Source organism: Pelmatolapia mariae, linkage group LG8 (assembly GCF_036321145.2).
Source record: "Pelmatolapia mariae isolate MD_Pm_ZW linkage group LG8, Pm_UMD_F_2, whole genome shotgun sequence".
NCBI lineage: Eukaryota > Metazoa > Chordata > Actinopteri > Cichliformes > Cichlidae > Pelmatolapia > Pelmatolapia mariae.
Window position 1 is genome coordinate 28,556,926 of NC_086234.1, and position 26,872 is coordinate 28,583,797.

The 26,872-nt window shown below is 40.9% G+C and overlaps 1 protein-coding gene across 1 annotated transcript in view; it reads right to left on the reverse strand.

The window, feature by feature from the left end:
- myo15b (myosin XVB) overlaps positions 1-26,872 on the reverse strand; it is a 162,103-nt gene that overhangs the window by 74,612 nt on the left and 60,619 nt on the right. The window contains exons 17-18 of the mRNA XM_065471583.1: positions 21,169-21,294; positions 21,012-21,089 (exon numbers count right to left, since the gene is read on the reverse strand). Coding sequence (XP_065327655.1) covers positions 21,012-21,089; positions 21,169-21,294 — 204 coding nt within the window. The remainder of the gene's footprint in view (positions 1-21,011; positions 21,090-21,168; positions 21,295-26,872) is intronic.

A 26,872-nucleotide genomic window follows, 5' to 3' on the forward strand; every position in this document is an offset into this window, starting at 1 on the left:
TAATTTTCTCAAAAACCGTACAGTAAATTTGGCTGTGGATCACAGGGTGAAGAGTGGAGATGGCCTAGAGTCAGAATCCAGTGGAATATCTGCGGCACCTCGTACAGTTTTCCTGTAATCTGAGGTCAAAGATGAGAATCTATAGAGTACAGTAGAGTAAATTGAGCAAAGTTTAATATCAATTTTCTCAAAAACCGTACAATAAATTTGGCTGTGGATGACAGGGTGAAGAGTGGAGATGGCCTAGAGTCAGAATCCAGTGGAATATCTGCGGCACCTCTTACAGTTTTCCTGTAATTCAAGGTCAAAGTTGGGAATCTGTAGAGTACAGTAGAGTAAATTGTGCAAAGTTTAATATCAATTTTCTCAAAAACCGTACAGTAAATTTGGCTGTGGATCACAGGGTGAAGAGTGGAGATGGCCTAGAGTCAGAATCCAGTGAGATGTCTGCGGCACCTTGTACAGTTTTCCTGTAATCTGAGGTCAAAGTTGGGAATATGTAGAGTACAGTAAAGCAAAATGGAAAAATTTCACTATTAATTTTCTCAAAAACGTACAGTAAATCTTTCTGTGGATGACAGGGTGAAGAGTGGAGATGGCCTAGAGTCAGAATCCAGTGAGATATCTGTGGCACCTCGTACAGTTTTCCTGTAATCTGAGGTCAAAGTTGGGAATATGTAGAGTACATTAGAGTAAATTGAGCAAAGTTTAATATCAATTTTCTCAAAAACCGTACAGTAAATTTGGCTGTGGATGACAGGGTGAAGAGTGGAGATGGCCTAGAGTCAGAATCCAGTGAGATATATGCGGCACCTCTTACAGTTTTCCTGTAATTCAAGGTCAAAGTTGGGAATCTGTAGAGTACAGTAGAGTAAATTGTGCAAAGTTTAATATCAATTTTCTCAAAGACCGTACAGTAAATTTGGCTGTGGATCACAGGGTGAAGAGTGGAGATGGCCTAGAGTCAGAATCCAGTGAGATATATGCGGCACCTCTTACAGTTTTCCGGTAATCTGAGGTCAAAGTTGGGAATATGTAGAGTACAGTAAAGCAAAATGGAAAAATTTCACTATTAATTTTCTCAAAAACCGTACAGTAAATTTGTCTGTGGATGACAGGGTGAAGAGTGGAGATGGCCTAGAGTCAGAATCCAGTGGAATATCTGCGGCACCTCGTACAGTTTTCCTGTAATCTGAGGTCAAAGATGAGAATCTATAGAGTACAGTAGAGTAAATTGAGCAAAGTTTAATATCAATTTTCTCAAAAACCGTACAGTAAATTTGGCTGTGGATGACAGGGTGAAGAGTGGAGATGCCCTAGAGTCAGAATCCAGTGGAATATCTGCGGCACCTCTTACAGTTTTCCTGTAATCTGAGGTCAAATATGAGAATCTATAGAGTACAGTAGAGTAAATTGTGCAAAGTTTAATATCAATTTTCTCAAAAACCGTACAGTAAATTTGGCTGTGGATCACAGGGTGAAGAGTGGAGATGGCCTAGAGTCAGAATCCAGTGAGATATCTGCGGCACCTCTTACAGTTTTCCTGTAATTCAAGGTCAAATTTGGGAATAAATAGAGTACAGTAAAGCAAAATGGAAAAATTTCACTGTTAATTTTCTCAAAAACTGTACAGTAAATTTGGCTGTGGATGACAGGGTGAAGAGTGGAGATGGCCTAGAGTCAGAATCCAGTGAGATATCTGTGGCACCTCGTACAGTTTTCCTGTAATCTGAGGTCAAAGTTGGGAATCTGTAGAGTACAGTAGAGTAAATTGTGATAATTTCACTATTAATTTTCTCAAAAACCGTACAGTAAATTTGTTTGTGGATGACAGGGTGAAGAGTGGAGATGGCCTAGAGTCAGAATCCAGTGAGATATATGCGGCACCTCGTACAGTTTTCCTGTAATCTGAGGTCAAAGTTGGGAATATGTAGAGTACAGTAGAGTAAATTGAGCAAAGTTTAATATCAATTTTCTCAAAAACCGTACAGTAAATTTGGCTGTGGATGACAGGGTGAAGAGTGGAGATGGCCTAGAGTCAGAATCCAGTGAGATATATGCGGCACCTCTTACAGTTTTCCTGTAATTCAAGGTCAAAGTTGGGAATCTGTAGAGTACAGTAGAGTAAATTGTGCAAAGTTTAATATCAATTTTCTCAAAGACCGTACAGTAAATTTGTCTGTGGATCACAGGGTGAAGAGTGGAGATGGCCTAGAGTCAGAATCCAGTGAGATATCTGCGGCACCTCTTACAGTTTTCCTGTAATCTGAGGTCAGTTGGGAATATGTAGAGTACAGTAAAGCAAAATGGAAAAATTTCACTATTAATTTTCTCAAAAACCGTACAGTAAATTTGTCTGTGGATGACAGGGTGAAGAGTGGAGATGGCCTAGAGTCAGAATCCAGTGGAATATCTGCGGCACCTCTTACAGTTTTCCTGTAATCTGAGGTCAAAATGAGAATCTATAGAGTACAGTAGAGTAAATTGAGCAAAGTTTAATATCAATTTTCTCAAAAACCGTACAGTAAATTTGGCTGTGGATGACAGGGTGAAGAGTGGAGATGCCCTAGAGTCAGAATCCAGTGGAATATCTGCGGCACCTCTTACAGTTTTCCTGTAATCTGAGGTCAAATATGAGAATCTATAGAGTACAGTAGAGTAAATTGTGCAAAGTTTAATATCAATTTTCTCAAAAACCGTACAGTAAATTTGGCTGTGGATGACAGGGTGAAGAGTGGAGATGGCCTAGAGGCAGAATCCAGTGAGATATATGCGGCACCTCTTACAGTTTTCCTGTAATTCAAGGTCAAAGTTGGGAATCTGTAGAGTACAGTAGAGTAAATTGTGCAAAGTTTAATATCAATTTTCTCAAAAACCGTACAGTAAATTTGGCTGTGGATGACAGGGTGAAGAGTGGAGATGCCCTAGAGTCAGAATCCAGTGGAATATCTGCGGCACCTCTTACAGTTTTCCTGTAATCTGAGGTCAAATATGAGAATCTATAGAGTACAGTAGAGTAAATTGTGCAAAGTTTAATATCAATTTTCTCAAAAACCGTACAGTAAATTTGGCTGTGGATGACAGGGTGAAGAGTGGAGATGGCCTAGAGGCAGAATCCAGTGAGATATATGCGGCACCTCTTACAGTTTTCCTGTAATTCAAGGTCAAAGTTGGGAATCTGTAGAGTACAGTAGAGTAAATTGTGCAAAGTTTAATATCAATTTTCTCAAAAACCGTACAGTAAATTTGGCTGTGGATCACAGGGTGAAGAGTGGAGATGGCCTAGAGTCAGAATCCAGTGAGATGTCTGCGGCACCTCTTACAGTTTTCCTGTAATCTGAGGTCAAAGTTGGGAATATGTAGAGTACAGTAAAGCAAAATGGAAAAATTTCACTATTAATTTTCTCAAAAACGTACAGTAAATCTTTCTGTGGATGACAGGGTGAAGAGTGGAGATGGCCTAGAATCAGAATCCAGTGAGATATCTGCGGCACCTCTTACAGTTTTCCTGTAATCTGAGGTCAAATTTGGGAATCTATAGAGTACAGTAGAGCAAAATGGAAAAATTTCACTATTAATTTTCTCAAAAACCGTACAGTAAATTTTTCTGTGGATGACAGGGTGAAGAGTGGAGATGGCCTAGAATCAGAATCCAGTGAGATATCTGCGGCACCTCTTACAGTTTTCCTGTAATATGAGGTCAAAGATGAGAATATATAGAGTACAGTAGAGTAAATTGAGCAAAGTTTAATATCAATTTTCTCAAAAACCGTACAGTAAATTTGGCTGTGGATGACAGGGTGAAGAGTGGAGATGGCCTAGAGTCAGAATCCAGTGAGATATCTGTGTCACCTCTTACAGTTTTCCTGTAATCTGAGGTCAAAGTTGGGAATATATAGAGTACAGTATAGGAAAATGGAAAAATTTCACTATTAATTTTCTCAAAAACCGTACAGTAAATTTGGCTGTGGATCACAGGGTGAAGAGTGGAGATGGCCTAGAGTCAGAATCCAGTGATATATCTGTGTCACCTCTTACAGTTTATATGTAATCTGAGGTCAAAGATGAAGATATTAAAAGTACAGTACTGTATATTGGGCAAATTTTATTGTTAATTTTCTCTGATTTGTACAGTAATCTTGTCTGTGGATCACAAGGGGAAAAGTGGAGATGAACCAAAATGGAGTGGATTGTGAAGTTAAATAGTGTCAGGACACAAAAGACTGCGTTTCTAAGCCAGTCGGCATCCATACCGTAATATGCGCAAGAGTAGTGCAACCACATTTTAGGTGCGGCTGGCGGGGCGGCTAGCTTGACTGTGACTTCGCAAGTGAGGGCTCACTTGACCCACCCAGCTGTATAGAAACTCCGTCATGCTAGCTAGTACGTAGTACGAAAAAGTCAGCATAACCAAAATAAACTGCACCTAAACTTGGTTTATATCTGACTCCGATAGACTGCAGGTCATAACTTCTTACCTGAAGTTCAGTTCACCTGACACTCGGACCGGCGGCCGCTTCGGGTCTCTCCTCTTGCCTCCCCTTTCCCTCATCCACCTGCTGGCCTATACCACTTGCTAATGTTAGTGAATCTGTGGAAGCTCCGTGATAGCCACCACACGAAGTAACGAATAACGAGCCTATCTAAATCCCAGTAACGAATAATGTGTTCCTTGTTTTGGCATAATAACTAGTTACCGTGCTCGTTACCACAATAATAACGTAGTTACTGTAACGCGTTACTTAATAACGCGTTAGTCCCAACACTGGTGATGAGCATCAGAATATTTGGATGTTGACCACTTTTAAGGGCGCATTGTCTCTTTTAAGGAACAATAAGGTAAATATCAAACTAGCAATAAGATTGTTTACATTTATCTCTCAGTGCAGCCGACTTTAATCTGTTAAAATTAGATTGAAAATATCAGAAAATTGCTAATTTTATGGATGAACGTGTTGCAGCCAATTACTGTATAAAAGATGGAGGACACTGTTCCCATTACTCCCACTGTGCAAAAGCAAAGCCAAATTTTCCCTGCAATCTTGCATTTTTGTATGGACAGTAGTGACTGGGGATACACTCAGTGTCAAACTCCCACCCACACACCCACAGGATGTGACCGTGAACAATTCTTCACAGCTGTGTTACTACCATAGTCAGTTTGAATAGTAAGTCGCTATCCTTATTTTAGACAAAGATATGCCATCAGCAGCCCAGTTATTGTAAATATCAGAATTTTTAGCAAATTGAATTTTTTCTTTTAAATTTTTGACATGAAACTGAGGATGATATAAAACAAACTGAAGATTTTAACAGTACATCCATCCATTACAAACTCATAGCCTGGTAACACAGAAGTGAACCAAGCTTTGTTCATTTTATTTAATAGCATCACTTAGAATCTCCATTACTATCAAAAGCTACATCCACCTTGGGGAAAACAAGTAAGAGATCATTACTTGGCTCCATCACATTATTAGAACAATGACTGCATAAAAGATGGACAACGTAGTTCTACTTCCTCCCATGGCAAAAAATAAAAAATGATGGCAAAATGTCCCATTTTGGGGGAGTCTGTGGAGTAGTGACTTGGGGTGGAGTTGCTGCGTTGAACTCCCGCCTGGGAGAAGATGTCAGGGAGCTGCAAGTCAAATACTCTTAGAGCACAACTTGACAATGTTGTGCTGCAGGGTTATGGTATGGGACCAGCAGACCCCCGAAAATGACATGGCACTTTAAATGAAGGTGTAGTAGAAGGTCAGTAGGATGTTATTACTGACAGAGAAGGAGTTCAATTTTCTAAGGAGGTACATTGACTGGTGGAACTTTCTCAGGTTGACCTCAGAGTTGGGGGAGAACCTCAGGTGGCTGTTGCAGATGGTCCCCAAGTACTTGTACTTCTTTATGATCCCTACAATGACCCATGGATAGTGGTGAAGACAGCCAGTACAGGCAGTAAGTTTGCCCACTAACAAAGAAATGATCAATTTATCATTTATGTATTTATTTTGCCTGTCCTGTCCAGCACTGTAGCAAACAGTATTATTGTCTGAAGGCCAAAAAAATGCCCAACAGATTTATTTTTCCAAGTGTACCAGAGGGAAAGAAAGAGGTAACGAGTTGAGAAGGCTCCCAGTATCAGCTCGTTACCTGTAAAAAACACTCATGGGAGCTAGTAATCTTGCTCATTGATAGCAGATCAAATACATATTTCCTTCATGAAAATGAGAATTCATTTATAACTTTTCTGAAATGCGTTTTGCTAGATTTATTTGATATTGTTCTGTCTCTCACTGTTCAACAAACCTACCATTAAAATTATAGACTGATCATTTCTTTGTTAGTGGGCAAACTTACAAAATCAGCAGGGGTTCAAATCATTTTTCCCTGACTGTATATATTTTAAATATATAATTTTCTAAAGGACTGAAATAGCATCATTATGTAAAAGTCAAGAGTGTCCGTGCCTGTCCAGGGATAATCTGCAGTACTTCTAATATTACACAAAACAAGGTTTATTATCTTTATAAAGTTGTGGGCTTTTCTGGAGCGGGTCTATGTTGGAGGTCTGAAGAAGATTGAACTTCAGTCCTCCAAATTTTTCTGACATGATGTCTGTCTCATTTGGTCAACAGAACATCTTGCACAGGACAAATGTGATGAAAGGAGGAAGTTTCTGCAAACATCTTGCTTCTCCCTTACTTGTCTTTCCTCAGGATGGATGTTGCTGTAATGTAATATAATAATATCTGCATCCTGTTGTTAAACTGTGTATCCTGTTGTTAAATTAAAAAGACAAATTACACTTCTATCATTTATAAATCGAACTCTTCATGTCACCAGGCTGGAGAATAGTCTGAATGTATAATGGATGCAAAACTGTTTAAATCTATTTTATATCCTGTTTTATAACTTTTTTTTTAAGTTCTGTGTTACGTGTCTGCAGGCTGTCTGTTCTCTGCCTCTCCTTTTGTTTGCCATTTTCCCTAGGTACACTGACTGCAGGAAGGTGCCCATTTGGTAATCTCCAGCTAATTTGAGGGAGGAGGATTTGAATGGACCAACCAGGAGTGAGGACGTCCTTATACACTGTATGGAGGAGATAATGCCACGGAGGCCTGGGGCACCTCCCGTACTGCAAACAGGGGGTCTAACCAGTGGTCCCAATTGCGCTCATCCTCGTGAATGAACTTAAGCATCTATCCATCCATCCATCAATCCATCCATCCATCCATCCATCAATCCATCCATCCATCCATCCATCCATCCATCCATCCATCCATCCATCCATCCATCCATCCAGCCAGCCTTTTCCACTTATCCGGGGCTGGGTTGCGGGGGCAGCGGCCCAAGCAGAGAAGCACAGACCTCCTTCTCCCCAGCTACCTCCTCCAGCTTGTCCGGGGGAACACCAATGTGTTCCCAGGCCAGCCAAGCGATATAGTCTCTCCAGCGTGTCCTGGGTCTGCCCTGGGGACTTCTCCCGGTGGGACATGCCCATAACACCTGACCCAGGAGGCACCCAGGAGGCATCCTTGTCAGATGCCTGAACCACCTCAACTGGCTCCTTTCATTGTGAAGGAGCAGCGGCTCTACTCTGAGCCCCCCTCAGATGGCCAAACTTCTCACCCTATCTCTAAGGGAGAGGCCAGCCACCCTTCAGAGAAAGGCATGTCAGCAGTGCTCCACGCGCACTATATACAGTGCAGGTAGAACACCACCTTCCCTTCCTGAGTCGCCTGACGGTTTGCCAGATTCTCTTCGAGGCAGAAAGCCGACGGGATACGAAGATACCCACCCCAGCCCGACGCCCCTCACCAGGGGCAACTTCAGACTGAGACAGAGTCCAGCCCCTCTCCTGTAGACTGGCCCCAGAGCCCAAGCCGTGCGTTGAGGTGAGCCCGACTATATCTTAACCTCACGCACTAACTCAGGGTCCGTCCCCACCAGAGAGGTGACATTCCATGTCCCAATTGCCAGTCTTGGTAGCCAGGGATCCTCTCCTGTCCGCCGCCTGGTTTTTTTGCATTATACTTCTAATTAACGTTGGGGGGGGGGGGGGGGGGGGGGGGGGGGCAGACAGTACCAGGAGAGGATGCTTTAAGTGCATACGGTTATGCATAGCAGATGTTGACAGATGTTTGATATATCTGCCTCTGCTGATTTGACTTTTGCACACATTACATATCACTTTGGTTTCATCTGCAGTACTGACTGTAAAATGCTTCCACATAGCAACACTCTTTTCTATTTGATTGCCCAAATCCATGTGGGGAGTTTCAGCTAAGTTAATGAGTGACGGGAAGCTATGCTAAAGTTAATTAGTCTATAGCCTACATCTTGCTGTCTGCAAAACGAACTTAAACTAACTTAAACGTACCATATAACTCCCACAAGTGCATAAAATTCAACAACTACACAAGCATCGTTTTAACCTTTTAAACCGAATGCAAACATTACTCTGTCAACAACCTATTTGTAAATTACTGAGCTAACAGAGCTATGTAAACAGAACGAACATGCGAGCACCCGACTGCAGTCGTTAGTGATGCAGGGCAATGGAAAAATCTCCCGATCTTCGCGAAAGTTATAAACTGCCTCTGGAACCCAGTTAAGATACAAAAAAATCTATTCAACAAAAATAGTGATGCTGTTCAGCCTTTATTCGCTCAGCCGAGCCTCTCTGTTGCTGTGTGGAACAGCCCGTGTCAGTCACCTTTTTCACACGTCACTCACTCATCCGGGCATGCACTGCGGTCTCATAAGGAAACTCAGCTTTTTGATATAAAGTTTTCTTGTTCCCGAATACAAATATTTTTTAAAGTATTTGTTCGAAATAACTATTCGTAAAAAACACGTTATTTGTGGTTTTCCGAATACTGTATTCGGGTTCGGCTCCACCCCTTCCTGGCTCACAATGCACCCGACCCCTACAGTGCCTCCTGGACAAACTAGATGCTCGCCCTTGGGCACCCTCCCCGGGCCTGGCTCCAGGGCGGGGCCCCGGTAACCCTATCCCGGGCAGGGTAAACTCCTCTATGGTCTTCTCATAGGGGTCTTCTGAATCGCTCTTTGTCTGGTCCCTCACCCAGGACCAATCTGGCATGGGAGACCCTACCAAAAGCCCTCAGACAACATAGCCCCTGGGATCCCTGGGACACACAAACCCATCCACCACGATAAGGTAGCGATTCGCGGAGGGGAACTTAAGAGTCATACACTTTAAAGCCTTATTTATTAAAATAATTCTTGTCTTTCCATTTCCATATGTTCTGTCAAAACCAGACTAGCTCCTGTTTCAAAGTCGTCCCCCTGGATAAATGACAGCATTCTGTGTCTAAAACGTTGTTGTCATAAAGTTGAGCAATCATTTAAAGGACCTTTTAGTTTCTTTTTACATTTCAGTTTGAGATGCGAGGGCTGCCTATTTCTCAGACCTAGTTTCAAAGAGCAGAGGTAACCCCAAGGTGTTATTTGACACCATTAGTGATATTGTTGCTCCTGCTCCACATGCTGTCCCAATTTCTTTTGAATGAAGATTGTGAAATTTTTTTCTTTGTTGAAAAAATCAGTAATGTGAGGAGCAATAGTTCTCCTTCTGTGTCTCTGTTCTCTGCTCCAACTCAAGCTAGACCTGTTATTTTAGAAAGATTTTTACCTGTGTCCTTACCTGAGTTAGTCAAATTAGTTGATTTGATGAAAGCATCCTCCCGCTCTCTTGATATTTTACCTGGATCTTTGTTTAAAAATGTCTTTCAGTCTATCCGTCCCTGTGTGCTTACAATTGTTACCTCGTTGGTTTCTGGTCAGGTCCCTGCTGTCATTCACCCACTGTTAAAAAAACCCAAGCTTGACGCTTCTCTGCTTAGCAGTTTTAGACCAATTTCAGAACTACCATTCATCGCTAAGATTTTAGAAAAGGTTGTGGCTAAGCAGCTTATAGCTGTTCTGGATGAAGCATTCTGGATAAATTCCCATCTGGCTTTCGTAGAGCTTATTCTACTGAAACTGCACTTCTTAGAGTCTCAAGCGACATCTTGATTAGACGTGTTGCAGGAGAATGCTCTGTTTTGCTGATGTTGGACCTGACCTCTGCCTTTGATACTGTTGACCATCACATTCTGCTAGATGGGCTGAGACACTGGGTGGTATTATCAGGGTCTGCTTTGGACTGGTTTGCATCTTATTTGTGTGAACCTCGGAGGAACCTCGTTGCGACTTTTGACTCAGCTCTGATTTTGGACGTGCGTGCTAAATCTCTGGTTCGCTCCTGTGTTTATCACTTGAGAAATACTGCTGAGTCCCATTGTGTCACGCTCAGAACTGGAAATTGTCATACATGCATTTGTTTCATCTTGTTTGGAGTATTGTAATTCTTTGTTCACTTGTTTATGTAACCTCCTTGGAACGTCTGCAGGTTGTTCAGAATGCTGCTGCAAACCTTCTGACCAAAGTCTTCCTAGTACTCTCATGTCCCACCCCTGCTGATCCAGCTGCACTGGCTCCCCATTAAATTCAGAGTCCACTTTAATTAATGACTTTGAAATTTAGAGCTCTGCGTGGACAAGCACTAACATACATCAGAGATCTTTTACATCCATACATCCCCAGCAGGTCACTGAGGTCATGTGATCAGGGCTTGCTGGTTTTCAAACATACAAGGCTGAAAATGAAAGTTGACAGAGCTTTTGTAACAGACTCTGGAACTCTCTCCCTTTGAGCCTGAAATCTGTGGACTCGGTGGTCTCTTTAAAAAAAAAAACCCAGCTAAAAACTCATCTTTTTAAACTTGCTTTTGGTTAATTTTCATTTTTTTTAAAAACTACAAGTTTCTCTGGTGATAGATTCTTAAAATCTTCCAACAAGATTAACTGGCGAAGAGATTCTTGAAGTGAAGAGAGTCTCTCTTCACTTCTCTTGAAGTAGACCACTTGTCTATAAGATCTCCCTTCTCAGATGTAAACTTAACATATGTTTGACTATTAGACTTCTTCTGATTCCTTAACTTCTGCCTGTGGGCCTCTGGTACAAGTGCATAAGCATGTAAAATGGATTCTCAATAGAAAGAGATGATGCAACCTCCTGAGCTTTTACCATTAACTTACATTGCAATAGCACAGCCCACATTTCTTTTGGCCATTCCAGTCCTGTTGCAATCCTTTCAAAAGCATTGAAGTGGGAATCAACTTCTATCGCTCTAAATGTTGACACCAAAGCAATATTTTTGCTGACATAAAATCTGTAGGTGTTGGCAGATAAACACAAAGGATCTGAATCAACAGGTGAGCTGGGTAAGGTCTGGCATTGTGAAAGCCTCATTGCTTCCACTTCAAGCTGTTTTAACTTTACCTCCTTCTCAGCTTCAATCTTCAGCTGGCGAATCTGGAGTTTGAGATCAAACCCTGTTTTACGCACCAGCTCCCTTTCCTGTGCTTCCAGCCATAGGCGAGCTAGACGAACCTTAAGTCTGGCATCTGATAGGGTTGTCTAACACAAGCCTATTGCTGGAACAATCAGAGACAATTCTACTACAATGGCAAAAGCATTGGACACCAGGCAGAACTCTTTGTGTGATCTCGTGCACGAGAGAGAAGACAAGATCGAGCGCTGTTCCTGCCGCTTGAACCCCAGTCACTCTCAGTCAGCTCCCCCCTTCTTTATTGTGGTTACAATAAAGAACAGTGCCTAATGCATAGGTTCATTAACATATGACATCTTACACAGGCATACATGTGAACAAAGGGTACCATCTGTGTGTACGTGTAGGTATGCGTGTGTGTGTGTATGTGTGGGTCAAGATGTGACCCTGTGAACGACTCCCCTAAATCTGCTGGCCTGATAGTCCAGCAGTTCACCTAAACAAAAGGCACTTATACTTAAACAGACATAGATGTATTTACCATACCATTAAACAATATGAGAAGGTACGACCTCTCTCATGACCTTAGGATGTGTGTCTATATGCCAGAGCACTCTGGAATGCACACAGAGTCTTTGCAGACTACTAATGATCAGACCTTCTATCAACATGCAATTGATTATATACCTCTAAGAATATATGATTATATATTTCTAAGCATAAATGAAAATCCACAATATAAACCTTACAGCATCACCAGTAGATCAACTGAAATCTGGTTACACAGAAAAGTAAAGTAGGAGGCTCTTGAGGTTCCACCAAGACATTTGGGGGAGTTGCCATGGTCCACTTTCTCCCAATTGCTGCTGACGGAGTGAAATAGAACCCTGGTTTTGCCTTTGCTGACTTCTGGTCTGATCATCTCAGTCTGATCAGTTTCCTGCTGTGAATCCCAAGTGTGATTAAAATTAAGCTCAGGACCTGATGGCTAGATGCAGGTCCTGAAGTAGTCAAGGAACTCTGGACCATCACAGTAACAACATCATGTTTGACTTTAATGCTGGTGTGTTTCTGAAATGTTTCTCTCACTATAGAAGATTCAGTTTAGTGCAGTGAGTCAGCACAGCTCTTGGTGAAGATAATTTTAGGCAAATGCTGAGAAAGGTCTTGTGTTGTTTTTGGGTGGCGCTGTCACTTGGTGTTCGCTCTCTCTGCGGTAGAGTATCACTTCCGGTTCCTGTTCCAACACACAGTGGTGTTTTTGAGTAGCTTATCTGCATTGCAATTTAATTAAAAACTTTTAGATAACTTCTGTTTTCATAGTATAATCTTCATGTGCTTTATCCGAAGCACACTCTCTGTGTACTCACTCCCTAATTTATAGCCAAAGCATTCACTCACTGTGTCTTTGCTGTTTTGCTAGCTTAGCTTAGCTCGTAGACGACTCGCTAGCACCATGGCCTCTTCACCTGTCCCTCCTGCACTTTCCTGCTCATTGTGTCAGATGTTTAGTTAGTCCTCGGCCTCCTTTAGCAGTAATGATACTTGTAACAAATGTAGCATATTTGCAGCTCTGGAGGCCAGGATTACTGAATTGGAGACTCAGCTTCGGTACACCACCAACCTGTTCATATGTCTAACCGTTTTTCCCCACTCGGTGACACACCCGCCGGGGGTCAAACTCTGGTAATTGGCGATTCTGTTCTGAGACATGTGAAGCTAGAGACACTGGCAACCATAGTCAATTGTCTTCCAGGGGCCAGAGCAGGCAACCTTGAGGGGAAATGTAAAACTGCTGGCTAAGTGTAAACGTAAATTCAGTAAAATTATAATTCACATCGGCAGTAATGACACCTGGTTATGTTAATTGGAGGTCACTAAAATCAATATTGAATCGGTGTGTAACTTTGCCAAAACAATGTCAGACTCTGTAGTTTTCTCTGGTCCCCTCCCCAATCAGACCAGGAGTGACATGTTTAGCCGCATGTTCTCCTTAAATTGCTGGCTGTCTGAGTGGTGTCCAAGAAACGATGTGGGCTTCATAGATAATTGGCAAACCTTCTGGAGGAAACCTGGTCTTGTTAGGAGAGACGGCATCCATCCCACTTTGGATGGAGCAGCTCTAATTTCTAGAAATATGGACAAATTTATTAAACACCCCAAAATATGACTATCCAGAGTTGGGACCAGGAAGCAGAGTTGCAGTCTTACACGCTTCTCTGCAGCGTCTCTCCTCCTGCTACCCCCCCCAAAAACCCATCTCCATTGAGACTGTGTCAGCTCCCAAACAGACAAAAAACAAACTAAAAACCAGCAACAAACAACTTAAACATAAAAAATCACAAAGAAAGAACAATACAGTATCCACATCTGAACCAAAGAGGAAAACAGTGAAATGTGGATTATTAAACATTAGGCCTCTCTCTTCCAAGTCTCTGTTAGTACATGACTTAATAATTGATCAACAAACTGACTTACTCTGCCTTACAGAAACCTGGTTACAGCAGGATGATTATGTTACTTAAAATGAATCAGCACCCCCGAGTGACTCTAACTACCAAAAATCTCAAAGCACAGGCCGAGGGGGCCTGTTATCATCCATCGTCCACCTGGGCCTTACACAGAGTTTCTGTCTGATTTCTCAGACTTTTTATCTGATTTAGTGCTCAGCTCAGATAAAATAATTATTGTGGGAGATTTTAACATCCATGTAGATGCTAAAAATGACAGCCTCAACATGGCATTTAATCTGTTATTAGACTCAATTGGCTTCTCTCAAAATGTAAAAGAACCCACCCACCACTTTAATCACACTCTAGATCTTGTTTAACATATGGCATAGAAACTGAGCATTTAAAAGTATTTCCTGAAAACCCTCTATTATCTGTTCATTTCCTGATAACATTTACATTTACAACAATTGATAACACAGCAGTGGGGAGTAGACTTCATTACAGTAGATGTCTTTCTGAAAGCGCTGTAACTAAGTTTAAGAATATAATCCACCCACTGTTATCATCTTCAATGCCCTGTACCAACATAGAGTGATATAATTCTCAAACACGTAGCCTAAAGCAGATAACTCATAAGCTGGAGAGGAAATGGCGTGTCACAAATTTAGAAGATCATCATTTAGCCTGGAGAAATAGTTTATTGCTTTATAAGAAAGCCCTCCGCAAAGCCAGAACATCTTACTATTCGTCACTGATTGAAGAAAATAAGAACAACCCCAGGTTTCTCTCCAGCACTGTAGCCAGGCTGACAAAAAGTCAGAGCTCCATCGAGCCAACCATCCCTTTAACGTTAACTAGTAATGACTTCATGAACTTCTTTACAAATAAAATGTTAATCATTAGAAAAAAAATTACCCATAATCATCTCACAGATGTAATATTATCTACAGCTATCTTTAGTACCATTGATATACATTTAGACTCTTTTTCTCCAATTGATCTTTCTGAGTTAACTTCAGTAATTACTTCCTCCAAACCATCAACGTGTCTTTTAGACGCCATTGCCACAAAACTACTCAAAGAAGTCCTGCCATTAATTAATGCTTCAATCTTAAATATGATCAACCTATCTCTATTAATCGGCTATGTACCACAGGTCTTCAAGCTGGCTGTAGTTAAACCTTTACTTAAAAAGCCATCTCTAGATAGCTGTCTTAGCTAATTATAGGCCAATCTCCAACCTTCCTTTCATATCAAAAATTCTTGAAAGGGTAGTTGTCAAACAGCTAACAGATCATCTGCAGAGGGATGGCTTATTTGAAGAGTTTCAGTCAGCTTTCAGAGCTCATCACAGCACAGAAACAGCTTTAGTGAAGGTTACAAATGATCTTACAAATGATCTTCCCGTTCGATACTGTTGACCATAATATTCTATTAGAGCGATTAGAACATGCTGTAGGTATTACAGGTACTGCGCTGCAGTGGTTTGTATCATATCTATCTAATAGACTCCAATTTGTTTATGTAAATGGAGAGTCTTCTTCAGAATGCTGAGGTTAATTATGGAGTCCCACAGGGTTCAGTGCTAGGACCAATTCTGTTTACATTATACATGCTTCCCTTAGGCAGTATCATTAGAAGACATTAGAAGACAGTTCTCAAAAATTTTAGAAAAGTTATTTGTTAATAGACTTGATAAATATATAGAGAAGCATAATCTCCTAAGTGATAACCAATATGGCTTTAGAGTGAAAAGGTCCACTTTGATGGCAGTGATGGAACTTGTAGAAGGGATATCTAATGCTATAGATAATAAGGAATATACTGTTGGTGTTTTTATAGACTTACAAAAGGCGTTTGATACAATTGATCATTCTATATTAATGAATAAACTAGAGAGATATGGCATAAGAGGGATAGCATATAAGTGGATGAAAAGTTACCTGGATGACAGATATCAATATGTCGAAATCAATAATGTAAAATCTAATCAGTTGAAGGTAACTTGTGGTGTTCCTCAGGGCTCTGTGCTGGGCCCTAAATTATTCATATTATATATAAATGACATATGTAATGTTTCCAAACTGTTAAAATGTGTATTGTTTGCTGATGATACCACTCTGTATTGCTCAGGTAAAGACCTAGAACAGCTTCTGACTACAGCGGAAAAGGAGTTAAATATATTAAAAAACTGGTTTGATGTAAATAAGTTATCGTTAAATATAAAGAAAACAATATTGATTATTTTTGGCACTAGACAAATGAAAAATGTATCTAAAATCAGGGTTAATGGAATTGAAATTGAAAGAGTGTATGAAAATAAATTTCTTGGAGTGCTAATTGATGATAAGCTGAGCTGGAAGTCTCATATAAACCATGTGAAAACAAAAATGTCAAAAACCATTGCTATTCTCTACAAAACAAAGCATGTCCTGAACAAAAAATCATTATACACACTTTATTGTTCTCTGTTGCTTCCATATATGACTTATTGTCTGGAGATATGCGGTAATGCATATAAAACAAATACTCTTCTTATTTTCAAGTTACAAAAAAGAGCTATAAGAATTATAAATCAATCAAACTACATAGAACCAACTAACATTTTGTTTATTAATCTGAATACCCTAAAATTTTATGATTTAGTTGAATATAAAATGGCACAGATAATGTATAAAGCACAAAATAACTTGCTTTGCCGCAGTACTCAGAAGCTTTTTAAAGTCAGAGAGAGTCAATATGACTTAAGGGGAACAGATGTCTTTAAAAAAAAAAACAAGATGAGGACAAACATAAAGCAGAGATGTGTTTCTGTTAGAGGAGTTAACCTGTGGAATAGTTATGACAGTGATTTAAAAAGGTGTAGTTCATTTTCCTTGTTTAAAAACATGTTTAAAAATAGAGTATTAGAAAAATATATAAATCAAGAATGAAAAGAGCAAAAATAACAATTCTGAAACTCTTGATTGTTTTGCTTTGATGTAGTTATCTAAGGTGGAAAGTTTTGTTTGTTTGTTTGTTTGTTTTTGCTTTGCTTTGTTTTATTCTTTGCTTCGAGCCCTGTGTACAGGAGCTGCATGCAAAAGATTTTTTGTTAAAAGGGTTGGCGTAATAAGCAAATGCTTCAGCCAATACCTTTTGATTAGCCTTGCCTCATGATTTTTTTGCTTTGTGGTAATCTTTATTCTGTATTCTGTATTCACTGAGATATTTGCATGCTAATCAATAAATCAAATCAAATAAAAATAATAAAAAATAAACATAGCATACATTTTCACTGCTATGCTGATGACACCCAGCTCTATCTGTCCATGAAGCCAGATAACACACACCAATTAGTTAAACTGCAGGAATGTCTTAAAGACATAAAGACCTGAATGGCTGCCAACTTTCTGCTCCTTAATTCAGATCAAACTGAGGTTATTGTACTCGGCCCTGAAAATCTTAGAAATATGGTATCTAACCAGATTCCTACTCTGGATGGCATTACCTTGGCCTCCAGTAACACTGTGGGGAACCTTGGAGTCATTTTTGACCAGGATATGTCCTTCAATGCACATATTAAACAAATATGTAGGACTGCTTTCTTCCACTTGCGCAACATCTGTAAAATTAGAAATATCCTTGCTGACACCTGCTGCTCTCTGGCAGCAGCACCATGCCCTCCCTTGTTTTAAATGCACTTTAGAACAACACGCAGCAACACTACACATGAGCGGGAGGAGGGAGGTATGGGGTCTTCACACACCCCCGTTCTCTACTAGCCATCGGGGCGGGGGACTCGGAGGAGGTGTTGGCTGTCCGATTGGCCTCCCTGCTGCTGCGGAGCCTGGGGCGGTCTGCTTGCCTCCACCCCGGGGGAAAGGGTCACTTCTCTTGGGTCTGGGTGCCGTTTCCCCCTCTGGGGGTGAGGGTACCTGGACCCGGGGTATAGAGTATGTTTGGGGAGTGTGATTGTGTGTACATGTCCATGTATGTCTATCCCTACGTTGGGTGAGTGCTGAGTGTTTGTATATGTGTGCATGAGGGTGGGAATGCATGTTTGTGTCTGTGTGTGCCTGTTTGTCTGTGTCTATATGTCAGGTCGGGTCTTAGACTCCACCTCCCTGGGAACACCCAGGCCCTCCAAAGTGTGGAGGCCTATCTCCCCTCACCACACTCCCTGCCGGTAACTGATGCCCTCAGGGGTTGGTGCATTGGTGGTTCTTGGTGTCCGGGGCTGGGCGCTCAGGTATGCACCAGCTCACTCCCGGTGGCTACTTGGCGGGGCCTGGTGCCTGTCGCTCGGTCAGGCCTCTTCCGGGGCAAAGGGGGCCCTCGGGCCTCGGGCCTCTGGGCCTGCGACTCGGTTCACTCTGGCACAGCTGGCTGCCGGCAGAGCCGGTGAGCACGCCGGTGCAACCCCCTCTGGCTTCTACTCCGTGGCTACTGGGTGACCCCTCGTCTGGGGATCTCCTCAGCCCTTCCCAGGAGGGTGGTACGGATGCCCCTCCGGTGGTACTCCTTGGGCTCTCGCACTCTGGGGCCTCTGGATGTCTGGAGCCTGGATCTCCTCCATGCCTGCTTCATGCCCTGGGGGACGGGGCTATGGCCCTCCACACCCTCTAGCAGACCATTACATGGAGAAACCTTTTGTATACAAGCGCGCTGATCCACACAGGTTTGCACACGGGTGTTCACTGTTCATAGACATAAACTACACCTTTCTTAGCTGCTACTTCAAAGCACATTGTGCGCTGTCTGTCCTGCGTGCTGCACAACAACATTCAATATTTAGTATTTACTGCTGTTCACACTTAGCTAGCTTAACGTGATGGTGTTGTGTTTAGTATGTTGCTTTGTTTTGGTTTTTTTTGCTTGTTTTCTCTTCTTTTTCTCTCAACAGGTGATCCAGGAGATTTTTTTTTCTCTCTTTGTCTTTGTAAGTGCCCTTTCTCACTGTCCCTTTTCCCTTCTGTTTTTCTTTTCCTTCCTCTCTTTCTTTCTCCCTTTCCTATCCCCCAGTCATGTCTGTCCCATCTGTAACAACTGAAAATAAAATAAATAATAACAACAAAGTTTGATCAAATGGACCAATACGGCAATGCCATGATGATCCATTTGGCAAAATAAATCCATTTGGTATCCTTGTTGGTCTTCAGACAACAATTCTGACAGCTAAAGAACCAAATGGGACAGACAAAAAAAAAAAAAAAAAAAAGGAAAAAAAAAGTATCCTGTCTCAGAGTGACGCTGAAAAACTAGTTCATGCATTTATTACTTCTAGGCTGGACTACTGTAATACATTATTATCAGGAAGTCCTAAAAACTCCCTGAAAAGTCTTCAGTTAATCCAAAATGCTGCAGTAAGAGTACTGACAGGGACTAGAAAGAGAAAGCAGATTTCTCCTGTTTTGGCTTCCCTTCATTGGCTTCCTGTTAAATCCAGAATTGAATTCAAAATCCTGCTCCTCACATACAAGGTCTTAAATAATCAGGCCCCATCTTATCTTAATAACCTTGTAGTACCATATCACCCTATTAGAGCACTTCGCTCTCGCACTGCAGGCTTACTTGTTGTTCCTAGAGTATTTAAAAGTAGAATGGGAGGCAGAGCCTTTAGTTTTCAGGCCCCTCTTCTGTGGAACCAGCTTCCAGTTTGGATTCAGGAGACAGACACTATCTCTACTTTTAAGATTAGGCTTAAAACATTCCTTTTTCCAAAAGCATATAGTTAGTGCTGGATCAGGTGACTCTGAATCCTCCCTTAGTTATGCTGCAATAGGTGTAGGCTGCTGGCGTACTCCCATGATGCATTGCGTTTTTCCTTTTCAGTCACCTTTTTCACTCACTGTGTATTAATAGACCTCTCTGCATTAAATCGTACTTGTTATTAATCTCTGTCTCTCTTCCACAGCATGTCTTCTATCCTGTCTTCCTTCTCTCACCTCAACCGGTCGCAGCAGATGGCCCCGCCCCTCCCTGAGCCTGGTTCTGATGGAGGTTTCTTCCTGTTAAAAGGGAGTTTTTCCTTCCCACTGTCGCCAAAGTGCTTGCTCATAGGGGGTCATTTGATTGTTGGGCTTTTCTCTGTATGTATTATTGTAGGGCAGGGGTGGGCAACTCCAGGCCTCGAGGGCCAGTGTCCTGCAAGTTTTAGATATCACCCTGGGTCAACACACTTGAATCAAATGATTAGTTCATTATCAGGCTTCTGGAGAACTACAAGGCATGTTGAGGAGGTAATTTAGCCATTTGAATCAGCTGTGTTGGATCAAGGATGCATCTAAAACCTGCAGGACACCGGCCCTCGAGGCCTGGAGTTGCCCACCCCTGTTGTAGGGTCTACCTTACAATATAAAGCGCCTTGAGGCGAATGTTGTTGTGATTTGGCGCTATATAAATAAAATTGAATTAAATTGAATTGAATTGAATTGAAATGAATTGAAGAATTCCCTTCCTCCTTCAAATATGAGACACCTAGCTCAACAGAAGGAGCATCATCATCACAAACATCAGGATCAGTCATGATATTTAACTCAACTAATTTTTCTAAGATAGTACTCATAATTTTTTTCTTCACTGGAATATGAAAGTGGGCTTCAATGCTCAACAAGTCATCCTTACGACACAACTCCACTTTCTCATAACTCGGAGCATGAATGAAATCTTATAAATCAAAACCAATACTTAAATACAAGGCACTGTACAACATTGTATCAAACAAACGAGTTGTCCACAGCTCTGGAAAAGAGATCCTGGATGAGCCCCCACTTGTGTTACACGTCCTCATTGACAGGAGGGGGTAACACAACAACTCCAATAAGTCAGTACAAGTGTTGTAGCAGATTAGAGGTATTTGTGAGAAATAGTTAATTTCCCCAAAAACAGTATAATAACTATAATTCAGAATAATGGGATTTTACTAAAGTTCACATGTGTGTGAAGGCAGACAGACACACACACAATGGAAAAATCAGGAAACATGGAACAGTACACAAACGACAGTGTCTCCAGGGTACCTTAAAAAGGAATGAGCATGACTATAAGCAGCCTATGTCGATCATTATGCAAAAATTAACTATGAGCCAGAATTTTTTTTCATTTATATTCAACTTACTCTTAGCTGCTGTGTGATTTCTCTACAAGTAGAGAGTAGCCATACTTTTATGAATGGGTAGTATATACACCCTGTTTGACTCCAATGTCACGTGGTTTACCTTACTGCGACTCCTGGCAAATAGCTCCACCACTTCTGTCCTAAACTGGTCGTGGTTCTTATTCAGGAAATGATGAACCTGGAAAAAGATGGTTACATTCTTTTTTTTAAAAATTAAACATTAATACGCACACTGTATACAACAGGGTGGTCAATACCTGATAAGTGACAGGTCCAGCATAGTGGTAAATAGTGAAGACTGGCAAAGGGTTCCTGGGCTTGGCATAGTAGGGGCTGTTTCCATGATGGTAGTGGCACTTCTGGAGGAATGTGTGGTCAGTGGCCTGTCAGTGACATACCCCCACAACCATCCCAGAAGAACAATTAAGCTTTACTTCAGAGTTAAAAAAAACACACAGATGTAGAGAAAAAGGAAAAAGCACTAGAGATTGTGTACAAAAGATAGGAGCACCTTGAAACATGAAGCTAATGTGAATGCCTTTTTACCTGGATTCTTTTTAACAGTCACCAGGGCAACTGCTCTGGTTGCAAAAAGCTATCCCACAATTCACTGGTTATTCCAGGCAATTCTGTTAAAGGAGGTCTGTGGAATCTCTGCAGAGGCCCCTTTACAGCAGTGTTGATTGTATTAGTGTGCACCTCTTGCTTGCACACACTGTGCAAGCTAGCACCGGACAAAACAGTTATGAAGATTGCACTGTGTGTGCTATATGTCATGTATCTTGTAGCCTTGTAGCCTATTGCACTTGTAACTCTTTTTGTTGTTGTTGTTGTTGTTGTCACATATAATTTGGATGGATTAGAATATTAATTTATGCTCCATATTACAGTTTGCAATATTATTATATAATTTTTGCATAATTGAGTTTATTATATAATTAAATGCTTCATTATTATTTTTCTCAGAATTTTATGTGTTACATTTAAGTTGTTTACTATGCCACGCTGTGAGAAGTAATTTTATTTCATACCTGGCTTTATTTACAGTGGGACGTTTTTTAAGAGTAACATGCTCCTTCCTCCTCTTTCACCATGAATTGCAATGTGTCCACCAGACTCACATACCGCACTAGATGTGAGAGGGAACCACTTAAATACAGAGTCTTTGTCACATAATGGACTTTTGTTGCATATGGCCAGCCCCTTATGTCTTTCTCTTTTAAAATGTTTGGTTCATGACACCTTTTGTTAACTGTTCACATATACATTACTGCTGTTTCACTAAAAATGATTTTTGAACATTTTCTGAATCATTTGTTTTAAGTTATACTGGCCTATCTTGAGGTTTCATGTGCACTATTTTGTTTGAAAGTTAAAATGAGGAAATTTCTACTTTAAGCAAAGGAAGGTTTTGTACTATTATTTCATGATTTTGCATACTTGATATTATATATTTAACTAATTCATTATTATTTACCTTAAGGTATTTATGATGGGATGCGTAGGAGGTAATTTTGGTTCCTACCTGGCAGTGTTTACAGTGGGACTCTTTACCGGATTGTTACATGGTCTCAGTATCATGTGTGTCAGGGAGATGAAAGGCAGACGTGGGGGGGTGCACAGTTCTGGACTATATACATATGAACAGTAACTCAGTATTAAAAAATATCAAATATACAAATATCAGAAAAAAATTGTGTTTTATATTTACAGTGTGGGTTATGGGACACAAATTAAATCTTGCACAGTGGTGATGGTAGTTTGTGTAGTCTATGTATAGAAGTCCTATATGGTACAAAACCACTGCCAAGCAGCTGGGTGAGACAGTGACAACAACTGGTGCGATTATTCGTAAATGGAAGAGTCACAAAATAACTACCAACCACCCTCGGTTTGGAACTCTATGCAAGATCTCAGCTTGTGGAGTTTCAATGGTAATTAGAACTGTGTGGAACCAACCCAGAACTAATCGGGAAGAACTTGTTAATGATCTCAAAGCAGCTGGGACCATAGTCACCAAGAACACAGTTGGTACCACACTACGCCGTGATGGACTGAAATCCTGAAGTCCCCTTGCTGAAGAAAGCATATGTACAGGCCTGTTTGAAGCCACTGAACATCTCAATGTTTCACAGGAGGACTGGGTGTAAGACTACGTTCACACTGCATGCAAAAGCGCATCAAATCCGACTTTTTTGACCCTATGCGACCCATATCCGATCATGGTATGACAGTGTGAACGGCACAAATCCGATATTTTCAAATCAGATCTGGGTCACTTTCGTATGTGGTACTGAATCCGATACATATCTGATGTTTTAGAAAGCGACTGCTGTTTGAATGGTCATGTCGCATTAAATCTGTCTTTTACGTCACTGACACAAGACAGACGCCAATTATCAGCGCCGGAGAAGCGCCTGATAAGACATCGCTTCTTGGCCATCCAGTGTAGATGTTAGTGAAACTGTTGGGAAGACAACGTTGGAGAAACGTGAACATTTTATTTGTACTGTATAAACTGCAGATTCTGACAGAAATCTGCAACTATCCTTTGAAGCACCGCTCCTCTCTAAAACAGCAATAAGGATAATTACTAGGCCATATGTAAATAACAAAATAATAAGCAAAATTGGGAAACGTAAAATCCAAAACAAGTCTTAATATTAAGGGCCATCAGTCAAACAATATTGTTTGGTCTGGGTCTAAACAGAGCGCGTTGTGTGTGACGTCTTCTTTTGAGCATGCGGGCCGCTTTGCGCGTTCACACTAGAGCGCGTTTGCTGTCACATTTTATTTGTAGTGTGAACAAGCAGACAAAAAAATCGGATTTGATCAAAAAAATGGAATTGAGCATTAAGACCTGCAGTGTGAACGTAGCCAAAGTGACCAAAATTAAGTGCTTTGTCATCAACTCAACTTGCCGTTTTGGAGAACAAGAATGCTGCCTATGACTCCAAAAACAATGTCCCCACTGTCAAACATGGAGATGGAAACATTAGGCTTTGGAGTGTGTCTTTGCTAAAGGGCAGGACAAATGCACCGCATTAAAGGGATGATGGATTGGGCCATGTACCGTCAAATCTTGGGGGAGGACCTCCTTCCCTCAGCCAGGGAACTGGGTCGTGGGTGGGTATTCCAGCATGACAATGATCCAAAACACATTGCCAAGGCCACAAAGAATAGCTCAAGTTTATTAAGTGGCCTAGTCCCATGGCCTTAATCACACTGAAAAATCTGTGGAGGGAGCTGAAGGTTTGGGTTGCCAAACATCAGCCACAAAACGTTAATGACTAGGAAAAGATTCTGCAAAGAGGAGTGGGACAAAATCCCCCCTGAGATGTGTGCAAAACTGGTGGCCAACTACAAGACGTGTCTGACCTCTGTGATTGCCAACAAAGCTTTTGCTACCAAGTATTAAAGCATGTTTTGCAAAGGGATCAAATACATATTTTGTTATTGTTCTATCTCTCACTGCTATTATTGTTCTATCTCTCACATACCATTGAAATTATAGACTGATAATTTCTTTGTTCAAATATTTTTTCCCTAACTGTACGAAGTCGCTACAGCAATACTAAAGTCATGTAGCTAGCGCACCCACGTTACTCATCACTAACCTGAATTACCTTCTTAACTTGGTCACATTAAACACCTTATAAAAAGGAATTAAATTCCAAACATGTTACTTTAACCTCCTAAGACCCGAACTCTTCTATGGCATGCATTTTTAATTTCTCTTTGATATTTGGGCATATTGGGGCCCAATGAATGTAAAAACAGAATTACCAGATTTTTTTTTTTGCCTTATTTTTGTTTTTAAGAAAAATAAGAGCCACATATGAGGATATTCGTTTAAAATTTTGATAGAACAGTAGCAGTATGATGTCCTCGTAAGTAGATATCAGGCCCTTGTAGAGCAAAATTGAGTATTTTAGTCTAAATAACCCAAAAAGTGATGTCCACATATGTGGACGCCAGGTCCTAGGAGGTTAAATAAGAATCAACTAGGGCTGCAGTCATTCATCTAGTATTTCAAATAATTTAATTATAAAAAACTCTCGACACAAATTCTTTGCTTTGATGCGTCATTTAAAGCACCACTCTCTACCCGAACGCAAGTGTTTCACCCACATTTGCAACTAAAAACAGACCTGCAATATTTGCAAGTATCTGCAAGTATTCAGGAGCATGTGAATAAGAAGTCTGACAACGCTAAGCCCACACAGCCTGTCGTTTTAAAAAGAAACACTAATAACACAACAGCAGCAGTGATAATGATCCTGGCATAGTTTAATGAGGAGTTGGAGTCTGTTTACACAACGCGAAGAGCAAAGAGGCAGAGCTGTTATTTAGACAGTGAGCTCAGGAAGAGTGAAAGAAAATGTGTTTCTAGTGTCCAAGACATCAATACTGTTCCTGTAATCACCATTAAAACCTTTACTGGGAAAAAGCGAGCAGGAGTGGAGTTTGTTGATCAAAGCATCTGATCAACAAACTCCAGCATGAAGAAAAGCAAACTTTAGAGCTGCTCCATCCACCGCAGAAAAAAACAGCACACATAAGTCTCATTTCATATATTATATATTTTTTATCAAGCATGAAACATATTTGTGGTCTTCTTTTGCAGCTGGTTCTGTGAGGACTAGAAAAGTTTGGTTTACAAAACCTGTGCTGGCAAATGGTATAGGGACTGTATTTAATTTTAGATCACTTCAGTAGTTAATTGTACTACTGAGCATTCACAATACAATAAGTCGAAAAGTTATAGATTCACATGATTTGAGAGTTGTTTGTGTAGACTTCACTGAAGGTTGTGTGCAGAAATGTGGGAGTGAACCAGAGCAAGGTCAAAAAACAATAGCGTTCACAGATAAATGCTGCCTCAGATATTGGAAACTAGGTAACTAAGTTCTCCCCGGTTCACAAAACAATTGAGTCCAAACACTGCTCACCACCCTTTATAAAAAAAAGAACAGAAAGAAAGAAAAAAAAGTTGCTCCTGAACAGAGTAACAAAAGGGACCAGTACATATAAATGTCTAAAAAGTCATAAACAGAATCTAAATAAAATTAGTACTGGACCAGATATTAAGACAACTGTTGCCCCACATGGGAGGTCAGGCCGTCAGCCAGCCTGCCAAGGCAGGTTTCTCCCAAATATTCAGGGCCCTCTGGTTCCGTGTTCTTCTGAATCATCTTGTTTACAAACTCCAAAGCCTCATTTAGATCCTCAAATCTGCTTGACAAGGTGATGTGTAAAGTGGATGGATATCTGAGGCCAAATTTGATGTTAAAACAGGAGTGTAACTTCTTTTTCACTTTGGTGAAGGCAGCCCTCCGCTTAGACACTGCCAGAGTGAAATCTGTGAAGATGAACACCTTTTTCCCTTTGTAAAGTAGGGGGGAAACCTCCCCACCACAATAATCATAAGTATTTGAACACTCTGCGATTTTGCAAGTTCTCCCACTTAGAAATTATGGGGGGGTCTGAAATTCACATTGTAGGTGCGTTCTTACTGTGACAGACAGCATTTAAAAAACAATTCAGGAAATCACATTGTATGATTTTTAAAGATTTTTTTTGAATTGCACTGTTGCACATAAGTATTTGAACACCTGAGAAAATCAGTGTTAATATTTGGTACAGAAGCCTTTGTTTGCAATTACAGAGGTCAAACATTTCCTGTCATTGCTGACCAGGTTTGCACACACTGCAACAGGGATTTTGGCCCACTCCCCCACACAGATCTTCTCTAGATCTGTCAGGTTTCGGGGCTCTCGCTGAACAACATCAGCGGACCGGGGGGTGGCTTACTGGGCTTAAGCCCGGGTTGTTTATTCAGAATCTTTTGGGTCTTTTGGAATGTAATTTGTTTCATAGTTAGATGCCTGACTGACAACTGTATAAAACAAAAACTACACACAATATTCGAAGCACAGAGCGCACAGTCGTAAATTCCCC